Genomic DNA, 17,732 nt, shown 5'->3' with positions numbered 1-17,732 from the left:
TCGTTCTTCCTGGGGATTCAAGGTCTTTAAAACCATTAGGGGGACACAATGAAAAAAAAAAGGAGAGCCGCTTTCTTTTTAAGAAAAAAAAAACTTTATATGACCATGTGCACACATGCAAGTGGACCCTGCCCAAAAGGATCCTATGCAGCGCATGACCGTAGCATACCCATAAAACAGAACCAAACCCAGCCCATTGCTGATGAGTCGATTCCGACATCCATACCAAAACCAAAAACCACACACATTGCTGTTGAGTCAGTTTTGACTCATGGCAACTCTATGAGTTACAGTGGACAACTTCTCCACAGGGTTTTCTTAGCTGTAATCTTTGGAAGCTGATCACCAGGGCTTCCTCTGACTATGCCACTGGGTGAGTTTGAACACCCAACCTTTAGGTTAGTAGTCAATGCAAACCGTTTGTGCCACCCAGGACCTTACACCCATACAACAGTATAGTGTTCAGTGATAAAAAGAAATGAGCCATCAAGCCAAAAAATCACATAAAGGAACCTTAAAAACGGACTGCTAAGTGAAAGAAGCTAGTCCAAAAAAAGCTAGGTACTGTATGGTTCCAAATATATGACATTCTGGAAAAGGCTAAACAATAAAAAAAAAAAAAAAGATCAGTGGTTGCCAGAGTGGAGAGGAGGGGGAGGTGAGGGAGGGATGAACAGGTGGAGCACAGGGCATTTTTTAGGGCAATGAAACTCTATGATACTGTAATGGCGGATACAGGGCATTATGCATTTGTTAAAACATATAAGACTGCACAACACAAACAGTGAACCCTAATGTGAATTACGGACTTTAGTTAATAATAACATATCAACACTGGCTCCTCATCTGTAACAAATATACCGCAGGATGGCAAGATATTAATAAAAGAACTTACGTGCAAGGGACAGAGAGTATATGGAAACTCTGTACTTTCTGAACATTTTTTTCTATAAACCTAAAACTGCTCTAAAAAGTAAAGTCAACTTAAAAATGGTAGCGGGGTGCTCTCTCTTCGATGACCTGGATAAAGGCCTTTATAAAAAGATGCCTGGGTCTGATTAGTCAATAATGGGGTTTCAAAAGGAAGAGTGTGATGGGCTCCCCAACATGCCACTCATGACCAGGTACTGGACCTTGAGGGGACGATAAGTGGCCCCACTAGGGTCCACTTGGTGACAGCCCTATGACTAATACAAGTGCTATTCCCATGCACCTCCCAGGGAATCTGAAGGTGGATCATAGAGTCCCATCAACTTTTATCCAGACCGCTTGGCTCTCAAAAATAAACAAGACTAGGGGATAGAGTACCGAGACAGAGTGACCTCATAACCACATCAGAGTTCATGGGCTACCAGGGAGAATCCCACTTCCTGGCTCTTTTGGAGACTTATGTACAGGTGCCTATGATTCCCACATTCCTGATACCAGGATGGCTTGGAACCAGGTAATGCTCTCTGCTTTGAGGTCAGAAACCACTACTACCAGGACCCTAACCCAAACCAAATAATGGGTGGGTCCCTTCAGGCCCCAACAAACCTCCATTGTTACGGCCCCCACTGTTGTATGTATTAGTATAGATGTATTGTCCACCTGCACCCTGGCTTGCCTTTACCTCCGACCCTTATGGAAATTACTACGGGTAGGGCCATTTCGTAAGGCATATGGATGACTGTGTACTTACTTGACTACTGGGCAGAGCCTCATTTTTTTCCAAAATTAATATCGACTTTCTGCGGTAAAAAAGAAGTAACTGCCCTCACTGTCTATGTTATGGAAGCTGAAGTTCTCATGAAACTAGTTCTCGTTCAATAGCTCTGTCTGGCATGTGCGCAAGGCCTCAGATGCCTGAAGACTCACCGCTGATTACAGGCACTCAAAGTTGAAGCATCACCATTGGGCCTGATAATACCTGACATTGTGACTCACATAGGCCACTGCACAAGCTCAGGGAACTTGGTATGCAGCAAAAATATCACAAATTCCATATTCAGTGTCTCCATCCACTCAGATGCTCAGGGTAAGTTAGCCCTTATGTAGAATGGGTTGCAACATACCTTTAAGGCCCTTATACAAGGGTATCTAATTTCCCCTACTCTTTGTTATCAATAGGCAGACTGTGACCTCGGGAAAAAAAAATCCCACTCCCAGTGGGAGCATTAGCCTTCCACCATATGCATGAAAAGGTGGGCACCACCCAGAAAGGATTGTACACACTGATAACCCACATATGGCAACATAGTGAGGTCATTAATACAGACAACGTGCAATTAAATCAACAAGGTTATGAGTGGATTCTTGATCAAAATCTGGAAAGATACATATCTCAATCCAGACGGGATGACTGCCAAGCATTTGGCCCTTTCTGCCCAACAATTAAAAAGAAGGTCTATCAATGGGTGGAACTATTTGCCTCTGGCACTCTCACACTCCCCATGTTGGAATCTTGATGGTACCCATCTATTGAGTTACCAGATGGCCATTATCTTTAAGTAGAGAACCAATGAACAGGATGCTTTAGTTGCCCTCCATCAGGCCTTTTCCCTAGGCCCCACAGATTCACATATGACATTTGAGTTCACCAACTGGAATCTGTGCAGGGCACCATCACAGGTCAAAGGCACTCACTGGACTTTTGAATCCATAATTTCATGGAGTCAGCTAAAATGTGTACATCCTATAAGAGACAATAGCCTGTGATTGGGCCTTGATGGATACTGAGTACATGACCCATGGCTAGGAAACAGACTTACCACCAGAAACTCTAACCAAAAGTTATCAGTATTTTCTGCTTTTGTTTGCTAGTTACCTTAGGGTATTTACACTTTTGGTCAAAGTGTAAAGTTTTTGTAAAATGCATGCTAAAATATATACCTAGGAACCAAATCAAAAAGATTTGATGATATTAATCTAAAATTAAAATGTAAGAACAATTTTAAAAACCAAACCCATTGCCGTCAAGTCAATTCCGACTCATGGTGACCCTATAGAACAGAGAGATTTCCAAGGACAGCCTGGTGGATTGAAACTGCCGACCTTTTGGTTAGCAGCTGTAGCACTTAGCTACTACACCACCCAAACCACCAGGGTTTCCTAAATTATAAAAAAAAAAAAATTATAGATAGGTATAATTGTACACAGGGACTCTGTGAGTCAGAACTGACTCAAAGGCATCTAACAACAACAAAAACAACATAGATAGTTTCATATCTATAAACAATAAACTTACTGTTGAGTTTTCCATCCCTGAATTTTCTTTGTTTGTTTACTTGTATTTGGGTTTTTGACGCTGATTCTTGATCCTTAAGCATAGTATTTTCATGTGTTTCTTCAGACTGAGCTACAAAAAGACATGCATTTAGTCACTAAATAGAAAAACATATCTACTATGAAATTTCTGGATTCCAAATGAATGACAACTGCATTTTATCTTATTTTTATAAAGTTATAAGTAAATTACTATATGCTAGATCTGATGTGAAAATTGTGGAAGGAGTTTTAAAGAGTGTGTGTTGATGCTGTTACATTATTTCCTAACTATTCCTAGGCATCAAATATACTTTATATTAGTCTCTAGTTTTCATAGATTATTTATACTTTATGTCATAGTAACAAAAAATATGTATAGATACTTACCTTTACAAAATGAATTGTAGGAAAAATAAACCAGAAAACAAAGAGGTTGTTTACCTACAACAAGAAGGAGGAGGATGGGAGAATACAAGGGGAAGGATACAGGAAGGAATGATATGTTTCTAAGTGTACCTTTTACCATTTTTTTTTTAACTTGGAAAATAGGTTAATAATCTACATATTCCAACAATAAAATTAACAAGGAGAAGACGCGGGCAACTGAAATTGGAATTAAATTTAAACAAATGAAAACCTAATGAAGGAAAAAAAAAATTCCCACTAATTCAACAAAGACATCACACAGTAAGTTATACACATCCTCAGTCTTGGGCAAGAGTGTGTGGGTGAATTACAAACAAATCATGAAATCTTCTTAGTAGGTTTGTTTATGTAGTTGTAGGAGCTAAACAATTCTGAGACAATTATAGAAACATAGAATTCAGCCAATAAGTAAATGAATTAATTTTTTTAGGGTCAAGATTTACAGTGTTGAAGAAAGGGCATACACATATGAAATGGAGGAGAGAAAGAAAGCCCTATGGGATGGACGAGAACTGAAGGGATCAGTGAGAACCCATGATTTGAAAAATATGTCTATGTATGTATACATTCATGTATATTGCACATTATATGTACATATATTTATATGTGCATAGTGTATGTGTGTATGTATATATGTATATACTGAGGAGTCAGGCTCCAAGTCAAAATCCTATCTGTGACCTTTTAGGTCTGACAGCAGGCAATTACAAAGTCTTTACCTGGCAGACCTCATGGGTGAAAGCTGCCCTCCCCACACCAAACTTGGTGCACAGCCACTGCATTGCAGTCTCTGGAGGGAGCTGCAGTCAAGAGCTCAGGCTCCCCATGTCCAGCCATGCTCTTGCACATATCTACATTCCTATCCTAGACACAGACATTCAGAGGTCTCTGTGCGTGTGACCAAGGGATGGGGAGGCTTGGCAGAATACTGTTCAAGTGCCGCTACCAAGGCCATTTTAACAGAAGACATTGAAGACACTCTTCCCCACTCTGACTCACTATTTTGGTTTTTGTACTCATAGTCCCTCTCCCTCTTCCTTCCCCCAACTCCTAAGTCCATAAAACTATAGGAGGCTTTTGAGGGGCTCCTTTTACAGTGAGGCCGCCCCTCCCCTGGTCTGTGCTGACATATCTAACCCCTGGCAAAGCTGTTCCTGAGGAAAAATGGAACCTTGGGAGAGCTAGACCCTTTCCTGTTTATTCTCTTGCTTATACTATCAGAGTATCACACACTCTGAAGTGCTTTCGAGTAGTTCTAATGGATGTTTTACAAAATCTTTTTGGCTCTCGGGGAGATCATTAGTCCTTCTCTTTAGCCTCTGATTCCCAAGCCAACTCCTTCATTGGTTCCAATTAGAGATCTCACAGAGAAGTTCTAAGAAAGGTGGGAAGCAATTCCCTGGCTACTGCTTCCAAACCAAAAGTTGTTGGAGGCTCTGCTAGCTGTGTTGTATTAAATAACGATTGTTAGCTCTTAGGTGGCTCCTGCTGCCACCAAACAATCTGCAACAGGGAGTTTTGGAGACGCTTGCCTTTAATTCAAAAGGAACATACAGCCTTCCTCAATCACTTCACCTGAGATGCTCAAGACCATAGAGACTTGATTAGCTTCACCTCCAGGATAAGAGAGGTAATCTTGTTAAACTTAGTGATGAAGAGTGAAACTTCGTAGGCATTTTACGACAGACTCCCCCATTCAGTGTGCTCCGACAACAGCTACTTTGTATGACAGGAGGAGGTAGAGCTAGGTACTATTTGGGCTCAGGCAGCCGTGTCCCACTTATGATAACATTCTCTGCCACTGAAAAACTTACTTGGATCTCCCTTGCAGAGGTATAACCTGTGAGCCACCCCTGTGGTCCCTTGGGTCTATAAGAGATAACAGGAACTGCAGATAATGAGACTGTTAACCAGGATCAAATTTCTAGGTTTCTTTTGCCTCCCTGATCATTATGGATCTTAATTAAACCTCCTCAAAGATCTGATCACTCGGTGACACAACCTGGCTTTTTACTGACAAATTCCCAGGCCCGGAAAAGGCAGCTACTGCCAAAATAGCAAAGACTGACCAGTACACAGAGTAATGAAAAATGGTAATCAGGCACTCTCTCAAGAAAATCCCAGCAAAAGCCTTTGCAAAAAGATGAGATTTATTGGAACCCCATCAAGGCCAGATACAAGTACAAGCAGCCTCACTATGGTCTGCAAGTGACAGCCCCATGACTAATACAAGTCCTAATTCCTCAGCCCCTCCCAGTGAAAATGGAGATAATCAGAGAGCCCCAACTTCTACTTAAACTGTTCGCTTTCAAAAACAAACAAGAGGGAGAGGCAGGGCCAAGATGGCTGATTAGGTAGAAGCTACCTCGGATCCCTCTTGCAACAAAGACTTGGAAAAAAAAGTGAATCAATCACATACATGACAATCTACGAACCCTGACCATCAAACACAGATCTAAAGAGTTGACCTGAGTGACAAGTGCGTGAAAAGCTGCGTCCTGAAGCAGCAACTGCCTCTGGAGCCAGTGTCCGCACCACAGCCTTGAGCCCTCGCAGTTCCCTGGTACCGAGTGGCGGGGCTGATGGCTTGCTGAGGGGGGCAGGCACGGGACACAGCCCTAACCCCTAGCCCCCTGGGGTAACTTCCGTAGAGGCTCTGCCAGCACAAGCAGGCTGCACACTGACGCGGCTAATGAGAGAACTAGCAACTACGGGGAAGCAGCAACTATTTTCGGAGCCTGGAGCCAGCTTCCTGGTCAGAAAACCTTGGCGCCAGGCTTTGGACTGGGTGCAAGGGAGCTGAGCACGGCATCCTGAGACAGTGCAAACACGGGACGCAGTTCTAGCCCCCTGAAGTGACCTCGGGGGAAGCCCAGCCAGTGCATGCAGGCAGCACAGCAATGCAGCTGACAGGAGGAGAAATCACTGGGAGGCAGCAACTGGTTTTGAGCCTGGAGTGTAGTGTCCCAGCTGGGTAACCTTGGCCCTGGGCCTTGGACTAGGAGCGGAGGAACTGGCCATGGCTTCTGAGACAGCACAAGCACAGGCCTGACCCTCAGGGGCAATCTCAACCCAGCCAGCACACACAGGCTACAGTCTCTTGGGAATCTCTGATAAAACAGTCATCACCAAGCAAGATAAGTAACTTTGTCTATATTCCTGGGTGCTGCTCTCCCCTATCTATCTGATCCCTCCCCTCCCTTCCCAGGTGGCTTCATTAATATTGGAATTTCCTGGGCCAGAGAGTGAAGTGCTCTGTGGTTTTTGTTTTGGGGTTTTTTTTTTTTTTTTCTTTTCCTAACCCATTCTCCTGGCCTGAGAGAAGCAGCTACAAAAAACCCAGGGGCCAAAAATCCTTCCCTGACTTCCCAAAATTGTAATAAAAATACAGAACCAGCTCCAGCCAAGCATATGAGATCCACAGTCTTGGGCTTTCATCCCTACAGGAAACAAGGTGGCTATTATAATGCAAAGGCATTCTGATACTGATCCCACTGTAATTGTTTTAGCAGATTATTGGAAAGACAAGTTTTGCAGGTCTGATATCTCTACCTATTAAACACAGCCCTCACTGACCCACAACAGGGAACTGAGGGCTGAAGCTCCACCCAAACCACCTAGCCTCCTGCCATAGGGATCTGAGGATGCTGACACCTGCTGATCTGTAGAGGTACATGCGTTGGGCGCCTAAGGTAAAGCTGCAGAGCCTACCCACCAAAGTGCTTTAGGAATAGAGACACACCCACCTCACTGGCACTTGGGGGAAGCCTGTCAGCATCCTGTCCCCCCCCCCGGAGTGTGACCCCCTGCTACTACCAGAATCTGGTGCACACAACTATTACCACTACTCCTCTAAGTGAATAGGTGACAGTCTACACCATACACTTGGTGACCCAAAATCAGATTCTACTCAAGAATAGTGAATGGACTCTTAGGCTTATATATCTGATAACAGCCCAAACCAACTGGTAATAGGACATAAGTGATTCAAAGGCTTCAACAATCGAGACAGCACAATCTAGTAGCCCATCTATGTATACTGAAAGAAAACAAAACAAGATGAGACTCAGTGAGCAAATATAAAATAACTCATTACAATATCTTATAGATGGCTCGGGGACAGCAGTCGATATCAAACCACATAAAGAAGAAGACCATGATTGCTTCTACAACTCCCCAAATTAAAGAATCAAAATCTTTCCCAAATGAAGATACAGTCCTGGAATTGCCAGATGCAGAATATAAAAAACTAATTTACAGAATGCTTCTGGGCATCACGGATGACCTCAGAAATGAAATAAGGCAATCTACAGAAAAAGCCAAGGAACACACTGATAAAGCAGTTGAAGAAATCAAAAAGATTATTCAAGAATATACTGGAAAAATTAATAAGCTGCAAGAATCCATACAGAGACAGCATTCAGAAATCCAAAAGATTAACAGTAAAATTACAGAATTAGACAACACAATAGGAAGTCAGAGGAGCAGACTCGAGCAATTAGAATGCAGACTGGGAGATCTGGAGCACCAGGAAATTGACACCAATATAGCTGAAAAAAATCAGATAAAAGAATTAAAAAAAATGAAGAAACCCTAACAATCATGTGGGACTCTATCAAGAAGAATAACTTGCATGTGATTGGAGTTCCAGAACAGGGAGGGATAACAGAAAATACAGGGAGAATAGCTGAAGATCTGTTGGCAGAAAACTTCCCTGATATCACGAAAAACAAAAGGATATCTATCCAAGATGCTCATCGAACCCCATATAAGATTGATCCAAAAAGAAAATCACCAAGACATATTATCATCAAACTTGCCAAAATCAAACATAAAGAGAAAATTTTAAAAGCAGCAGGGATAAAAGAAAGGTCTCCTACAAAGAAGAATCAATAAGAATAAGTTCAGACTACTCAGCAGAAACCATGCAGTCAAGAAGACAATGGGATGACATATACAGAGCACTGAAGGAGAAAAACTGCCAGCCAAGGATCATATATCCAGCAAAACTCTCTCTGAAATATGCAGGTGAAATTAAGACATTTACAGATAAACACATGCTTAGAGAATTTGCAAAACCCAAACCAAAGCTACAAGAAATACTAAAGGAAATTGTTTGGTCAGAAAATCAATAATATCAGATACCAACACAACACAAGGTCACAGAACAGAACATCCTGATATCAACTCAAATAGGGAAATCACAAAAACAAATTAAGATTAATTATAAAAAGAAAAAATGCTCAAAACAGGGAATCATTGAAGTCATTATATAAAAGATCACAGTAATCAAAAAGAGGGACTAAATGCAGGAGGCATAGAACTGCCATATGGAGAGGAAAATAAGGCGATACAGGATGATACAAGTTAGGTTTTTACTTAGAAAAATAGGGGTAAATATTAAGGTAACCACAAAGAGGTCTAACAATTCCATAACTCAAAATAAAAACCAAGAAAAACATAATGACTCAGCAAACATAAATTCAACTACTATGAAAATGAGGAACACAAATTTACAAAGAAAAACGTCTCAGCACAAAAAAGTAAGTGGAAAAATGAAATTGTCAACAACACACACAAAAAGGCATCAAAATGACAGCACTAAACACATACTTATCCATAATTATGCTGAATGTAAATGGACTAAATGCACCAATAATGAGACAGAGAGTCTCAGACTGGATAAAGAAACATAATTCGTCTATATGCTGCCTACAAGAGACACACCGTAGACTTAGAGACACAAACAAACTAAAACTCAAAGGATGGAAAAAAAAATATCAAGCAAACAACAAGCAAAAAAGAGCAGGAGTAGCAATATTAATTTCTGACAAAATAGACTTCAAAGTTAAATCCACCACAAAGGATAAAGAAGGACATTGCATAATGATTAAAGGGACAATTGACCAGGAAGATGTAACCATAATAAATATTTATGCACCCAATGACAGGGCTGCAAGATACATAAAACAAACTTTAACAGAACTGAAAAGTGAGAGAGACACCTCCACAATTACAGTAGGAGACTTCAACACATCACTTTCAGAAAAGGATAGGACTTCCGGTAAGAAGCTCAATAGAGACATGGACGACCTAATTGCTACAATCAACCAACTTGACCTCATTGACTTATACAGAACACTCCATCCAACAGCTGCAAAGTATATGTTTTTTTCTAGTGCACATGGAACATTCTCTAGAATAGATCACATATTAGGTCATAAAACAAACCTTTGCAGAATCCAAAACATCGAAATATTACAAAGCATCTTCTCAGACCACAAGGCCATAAAAGTAGAAATCAATAAGAAAAATCAGGGAAAAGAAATCAAATACTTGGAAACTGAATAATAAACTGAACAAAAAACACTGGGTTATAGAAGAAGTTAAGGAGAGAATAAAGAAATTCATAGAATGCAATGAGAATGAAAACACTTCCTATCAAAACCTCTGGGACACAGCAAAAGCAGTGCTCAGAGGTCAATTTATATCAATAAATGCACATATACATAAAGAATAAAGAGCCAAAATCAGAGAACTGTCCCGACAACTTGAACAAATAGAAAGTGAGCAACAAAAGAAACCCTCAGGCACCAGAAGAAAACAAATAATAAAAATTAGAGCTGAACTAAAAGAATTAGAGAACAGAAAAACAATTGAAAGAGTTAACAAAGCCAAAAGCTGGTTCTTTGAAAAAATTAACAAAATTGATAAACCATTGGCCAGACTGACTAAAGAAATACAGGAAGGGAAACAAATAACCCAAATAAGAAACGAGAAGGGCCACATCACAACAGAACCAACTGAAATTAAAAGAACATATCAGATTATTATGAAAAATTGTCCTGTAACAAATTTGAAAACCTAGAAGAAATGGATGAATTCCTGAAAAAACATTACCTACCTAAACTAACACAATCAGAAGTAGAACAACTAAATAGACCCATAACAAAAAAAGAGATTGAAAAGGTAATCAAAAAACTCCCAACAAAAAAAAAAGCCCTGGCCCGGACGGCTTCACTGCAGAGTTGTACCAAACTTTCAGAGAAGAGTTAACACCACTACTTCTAAAGGTATTTCAAAACATAGAAAATAATGGAATACTACCTAACTCATTCTATGAAGCCAGCATATCCCTGATATCAAAACCAGGTAAAGACAGCACAAAAAAAGAAAATTACAGACCTATATCCCTCATGAACATAGATGCAAAAATCCTCAACAAAATTCTAGCCAATAGAATACAACAACATATGAAAAAAATAATTCACCATGACCAAGTGGGATTTACACCAGGTATGCAAGGTTGGTTTAATATTTAAAAAACCATTAATGCAATCCACCATATAAATAGAACAAAAGACAAAAACCACATGATCTTATCAATTGATGCAGAAAAGGCATTTGACAAAGTCCAACACCCATTTATGATAAAAACTCTTAGCAAAATAGGAATTGAAGGAAAATTCCTCAATATAATAAAGGGCATCTACACAAAGTAAACAGTCAACATCATTCTAAATGGAGAGAGCCTGAAAGCATTTCCCTTGAGAACAGGAACCAGACAAGGATGCCCTTTATCACCGCTCTTATTCAACATTGTGCTAGAGGTCCTAGCCAGAGCAATTAGGCTAGACAAAGAAATAAAGAGCATCTGGATTGGCAAGGAAGAAGTAAAATTATCTCTATTTGCAGATGACATATTCTTATACCCAGAAAACCCTAAGGAATCCTCCAGAAAACTACTGAAACTAAGGGAAGAGATCAGCAGAGTCTCAGGTTACAAGATAAACATACAAAAATCACTTGGATTCCTCTACATCAACAAAAAGAACATCGAAGAGGAAATCACCAAATCAATACCATTCACAGTGGCCCCCAAGAAGATAAAATACTTAGGAATAAATCTTACCAAAGATGTAAAAGACCTATACAAAGAAAACTACAAAGTACTACTGCAAGAAACTAAAAAGGACCTACTTAAGTGGAAAAACATACCTTGCTCACGGATAGGAAGACTTAACATGGTAAAAATGTCTATTCTACCAAAAGCCATCTATACATACAATGCACTTCCGATCCAAATTCCAATGACTTTTTTTTTTCCGAAAGAAAAGGGATTTTATTTTATTTTTTTAATGCTAGTAGTTTTTAAATTTCTTTTTTTTTTTTTAATTTTTATTAAGCTTCAAGTGAACATTTACCATTCCAATCAGTCTGTCACATGTAGGTTTACATACATCTTACTCCCTTCTCCCACTTGCTCTCCCGCTATTGAGTCAGCCCTTACAGTCTCTCGTTTCGTGCCAATTTTGCCATCTTCCCTCTCTCTCTATCTTCCCATCCCCCCTCCAGTCAAGAGTAGCCAACGCACTCTCCAGTGTCCACCTAATTTAATTGGCTCACTCTTCATCAGCATCTCTCTCCCCCCCACTGACCAGTCCTTTTCATGCCTGATGAGTTGTCTTGGGGATGGTTCCTGTCCTGTGCCATCAGAAGTTCTGGGGAGCATTGTCTCTGGGATTCCTCTAGTCATAATCATACCATTAGGTGTGGTCTTTTAGTGAGAATTTGGGGTCTGTATCCCATTGGTCTCCTGCTCCCTCAGGAGTTGTCTGTTGTGCTCCCTGACAGGACAGACATAGATTGTGGCCGGGCACCAACTAGTTCTTCTGGTCTCAGGATGATGTAGGTCTCTGGTTCATGTGGCCCTTTCTGTCTCTTGGGTTCTTAGTTGTCGTGTGACCTTGGTGTTCTTCCTTTGCCTTTGCTCCAGGTGGGTTGAGACCAATTGATGTATTTTAGATGGCCGCTTGTTGGCATTTAGGACCCCAGGCGCCACAATTCAAAGTGGGATGCAGAGTGTTTTCATAATAGAATTGTTTTGCCCATTGACTTAGAAGTCCCCTCAAACCAAGTTCCCCAGACCCCAGCCCCTGCTTCGCTGACCTTTGAAGCTTTCATTTTATCCCGGAAACCTCTTTACTTTTAATCCAGTCCAATTAGGCTGACCTTCCTTGTTTTGAGTGTTGTCTTTCCCTTCACCCAAAGCAGTTCTTATCTACAGATTGATCAATAAAAAGCCCTCTCCCTCCCTCCCTCCCCCCTTTGTAACCACATAAGTATGTGTTCTCCGTTTTTTCTATTTCTCAAAATCTTATAATAGTGGTCTTATACAATATTTGTCCTTTTGCAACTGACTCATTTCGCTCAGCATAATGCCTTCCAGATTCCTCCATGTTATGAAATGTTTCAGAGATTCGTCACTGTTCTTTATCGATGCGTAGTATTCCATTGTGTGAATATACCGCAATTTATTTACCCATTCGTCCGTTGACAGACATCTTGGTTGCTTCCAGCTTTTTGCTATTGTAAACAGAGCTGCAATAAACATGGGTGTGCATATATCTGTTTGTGTGAAGGCTCTTGTATCTTTAGGGTATATTCCGAGGAGTGGGATTTCTGGGTTGTATGGTAGTTCTATTTCTAACCGTTTAAGATAACGCCAGATGGATTTCCAAAGTGGTTGTACCATTTTACAATCCCACCAGCAGTGTATGAGAGTTCCAATCTCTCCGCAGCCTCTCCAACATTTATTATTTTGTGTTTTTTGAATTAATGCCAGTCTAGTTGGTGTGAGATGGAATCTCATCGTAGTTTTAATTTGCATTTCTCTAATGGCTAATGATCGAGAGCATTTTCTCATGTATCTGTTGGCTGCCTGAATATCTTCCTTAGTGAAATGTGTGTTCATATCCTTTGCCCACTTCTTGATTGGGTTGTTTGTCTTTTTGTGGTTGAGTTTTGACAGAATCATGTAGATTTTAGAGATCAGGCGCTGGTCTGAGATGTCATAGCTGAAGATTCTTTCCCAGTCTGTAGGTGGTCTTTTTACTCTTTTGGTGAAGTCTTTAGATGAGCATAGGTGTTTGATTTTTAGGAGCTCCCAGTTATCTGGTTTCTCTTCATCATTTTTGGTAATGTTTTGTATTCTGTTTATGCCCTGTATTAGGGCTCCTAGGGTAGATCCTATTTTTTCTTCCATGATTTTTATCATTTTAGTCTTTATGTTTAGGTCTTTGATCCACTTGGAGTTAGTTTTTGTGCATGGTGTGAGGTATGGGTCCTGTTTCATTCTTTTGCAAATGGATATCCAGGTATGCCAGCACCATTTGTTAAAAAGACTATTATTTCCCCAATTGACTGACACTGGTCCTTTGTCAAATATCAGCTGCTCATACGTGGATGGATTTATATCTGGGTTCTCAATTCTGTTCCATTGGTCTATATGCCTGTTGTTGTACCAGTACCAGGCTGTTTTGACTACTGTAGCTATATAATAGGTTCTGAAATCAGGTAGGGTGAGGCCTCCCACTTTCTTCTTCTTTTTCAGTAATGTTTTGCTTATCCGGGGGTTCTTTCCTTTCCATATGAAATTAGTGATTTGTTTCTCTATCCACTTAAAGTATGACATTGGTATTTGGATTGGAAGTGCGTTATATGTATAAATGGCTTTTGGTAGAATAGACATTTTTACTATGTTAAGTCTTCCTATCCATGAGCAGGGTATGTTTTTCCACTTAACTATGTCCTTTTGAATTTCTTGTAGCAGAGTTTTATAGTTTTCTTTGTATAGGTCTTTTACATCCTTGGTAAGATTTATTCCTAAGTATTTTATCTTCTTGGGGGCTACTGTGAATGGTATTGATTTGGTTATTTCCTCTTCGGTGTTCTTTTTGTTGATGTAGAGGAATCCAAGTGATTTTTGTATGTTTGTTTTATATCCTGAGACTCTTCCAAACTCTTCTATTAGTCTCAGTAGTTTTCTGGAGGATTCCTTAGGGTTTTCCATGTATACGATCATGTCATCTGCAAATAGTGATAGCTTTACTTCCTCCTTACCAATCTGGATACCCTTTATTTCTTTGTCTAGCCTAATTGCCCTGGCTAGGACTTCAAGTACGATGTTGAATAAGAGCGGTGATAAAGGGCATCCTTGTCTGGTTCCTGTTCTCAAGGGAAATGCTTTCAGGTTCTCTCCATTTAGAGTCATATTGGCCGTTGGCTTTGCATATATGCCCTTTATTATGTTGAGGAATTTTCCTTCAATTCCTATTTTGCTAAGAGTTTTTATCATAAATGGGTGTTGAACTTTGTCAAATGCCTTTTCTGCATCTATTGATAAGATCATGTGGTTTTTATCTTTTGTTTTATTTATGTGATGGATTACATTAATGGTTTTTCTGATATTAAACCAGCCTTGCATACCTGGTATAAATCCCACTTGATCAGGGTGTATTATTTTTTTGATGTGTTGTTGGATTCTATTGGCTAGAATTTTGTTGAGGATTTTTGCATCTATGTTCATGAGGGATATAGGTTTAAAATTTTCTTTTTTTGTACTGTCTTTACCTGGTTTTGGTATCAGGGAGATGGTAGCTTCATAGAATGAGTTGGGTAGTTTTCCGTCTTTTTCTATACTTTGAAATACCTTCAATAGTAATGGTGTTAAGTCTTCTCTGAAGGTTTGGTAGAACTCTGCAGTGAAGCCACCCGGGCCAGGACTTTTTTTTGTTGGAAATTTTTTGATTACCGTTTCAATCTCTTTTTTTGTTATGGGTCTATTTAGTTGTTCTACTTCTGAATGTGTTAGTTTAGGTAGGTAGTATTGTTCCAAGAATTTATCCATTTCCTCTAGGTTTTCAAATTTGTTAGAGTACAATTTTATGTAGTAATCTGATATGATTCTTTTGATTTCATTTGGTTCTGTTGTAATGTGGTCCTTCTCGTTTCTTATTCGGGTTATTTGTTTCCTTTCCTCTTTTTCTTTAGTCAGTCTAGCCAGTGGTTTATCAATTTTGTTAATTTTTTCAAAGAACCAGCTTTTGGCTTTGTTAATTCTTTCAATTGTTTTTCTGTTCTCTAATTCATTTAGTTCAGCTCTAATTTTTATTATTTGTTTTCTTCTGGTGGCTGATGGGTTCTTTTGTTGCTCACTTTCTATTTGTTCAAGTTGTCGGGACAGTTCTCTGATTTGGGCTCTTTCTTCTTTTTGTATGTGTGCATTTATCGATATAAATTGGCCTCTGAGCCCTGCTTTTGCTGTGTCCCAGAGGTTTTGATAGGAAGTATTTTCATTCTCGTTGCTTTCTAAGAATTTCCTTATTCCCTCCTTGATGTTTTCTATAACCCAGTCTTTTTTCAGGAGGATATTGTTCATTTTCCAAGTATTTGATTTCTTTTCCCTAGTTTTTCTGTTATTGATTTCTAGCTTCATTGCCTTGTGGTCTGAGAAGATGCTTTGTAATATTTCGATGTTTTGGATTCTGTCCAATGATATTTTTTAATGTGATGGAGAAACAAATCACTAACTTCATATGGAAGGGAAAGAAGCCCCGGATAAGTAAAGCATTACTGAAAAAGAAGAAGAAAGTGGGAGGCCTCACTCTACCTGATTTTAGAACCTATTATACAGTCACAGTAGTCAAAGCAGCCTGGTACTGGTACAACAACAGGCACATAGACCAATGGAACAGAATTGAGAACCCAGATGTAAATCCATCCACATTTGAGCAGCTGATATTTGACAAAGGCCCAGTGTCAGTTAATTGGGGAAAAGATAGTCTTTTTAACAAATGGTGCTGGCATAACTGGATATCCACTTGCAAAAAAATGAAACAGGACCCATACCTCACACCATGCACAAAAACTACAAGTGGATCAAAGACCTAAACATAAAGACTAAAACGATAAAGATCATGGAAGAAAAAATAGGGACAATGTTAGGAGCCCTAATACAAAGCATAAACAGAACACAAAACATTACTAAAAATGATGAAGAGAAACCAGATAACTGGGAGCTCCTAAAAATCAAACACCTATGCTCATCTAAAGACTTCACCAAAAGAGTAAAAAGGCCACCTACAGATTGGGAAAAAATTTTCAGCTATGACATCTCTGACCAGCGCCTGATCTCTAAAATCTATATGATTCTGTTAAAACTCAACCACAAAAAAACAACCAACCCAATTAAAAATTGGGCAAAGGATATGAACACACACTTCACTAAAGAAGATATTCAGGCAGCTAACAGAAACATGAGAAAATGCTCTCGATCATTAGCCATTAGAGAAATGCAAATTAAAACTATGATGAGATTTCATCTCACTCCAACAAGGCTGGCATTAATCCAAAAAACACAAAATAATAAATGTTGGAGAGGCTACGGAGAGGTTGGAACTCTTATACACTGCTGGTGGGAATGTAAAATGGTACAACCACTTTGGAAACCTATCTGGCGTTACCTTAAACGGTTAGAAATAGAACTACCATACAACCCAGAAATCCCACTCCTCGGAATATATCCTAGAGAAGTGAGAGCCTTTACACGAACAGATACATGCACACCAATGTTTATTGCAGCTCTGTTTACAATAGCAAAAAGCTGCAAGCAACCAAGGTGTCCATCAACGGATGAATGGTTAAATAAATTGTGGTATATTCACACAATGGAATACTATGTGTTGATAAAGAACAGCGACGAATCTCTGAAACATTTCATAACATGGAGGAACCTGGAAGGCATTATGCTGAGTGAAATTAGATGCAAAAGGACAAATATTGTATAAGATCACTATTATAAGATCTTGAGAAATAGTATAAACTGAGAAGAACACATTCTTTTGTGGTTACGAGAGTGGGGAGGGAGGGAGGATGGGAGAGGGTTATTCACTGTTTAGTTAGTAGATAAGAACTACTTTAGGTGAAGGGAAGGACAATACTCAATACACGGAGGTCAGCTCAACTGGACTGGACCAAAAGCAAAGAAGTTTCCGGAATAAAAATGAATGCTTTGAAGGTCAGCGGAGCAAGGGCAAGGGTTTGGAGGCTATGGCTTAAGGGGACTTCTAAGTCAATCGACAAAATAAATCCTATTAAGAAAACATTCTGCATCCCACTTTGAAGTGTGGCGTCTGGGGTCTTAAATGCTAACAAGCGGCCATCTAAGATGCATCAATTGGTCTCAACCCACCTGGATCAAAGGAAAATGAAGAACACCA

General features: G+C 39.6%; 1 protein-coding gene across 1 annotated transcript in view; it reads right to left on the bottom strand.

The window, feature by feature from the left end:
- The window catches only part of CCDC7 (coiled-coil domain containing 7), a 422,824-nt gene that overhangs the window by 203,042 nt on the left and 202,050 nt on the right, over positions 1–17,732 (bottom strand). Inside the window, exon 23 of the mRNA XM_049881615.1 lies at positions 3,227–3,337. Within this exon, the coding sequence (XP_049737572.1) occupies positions 3,227–3,337 (111 nt within the window). The remainder of the gene's footprint in view (positions 1–3,226; positions 3,338–17,732) is intronic.

The sequence above is a fragment of the Elephas maximus genome, chromosome 4 (genome assembly GCF_024166365.1).
Source record: "Elephas maximus indicus isolate mEleMax1 chromosome 4, mEleMax1 primary haplotype, whole genome shotgun sequence".
NCBI classification, from domain to species: domain Eukaryota; kingdom Metazoa; phylum Chordata; class Mammalia; order Proboscidea; family Elephantidae; genus Elephas; species Elephas maximus.
Note: the sequence above shows the minus strand (reverse complement) of the source record. Positions and strands in the feature narration are given on the sequence as shown.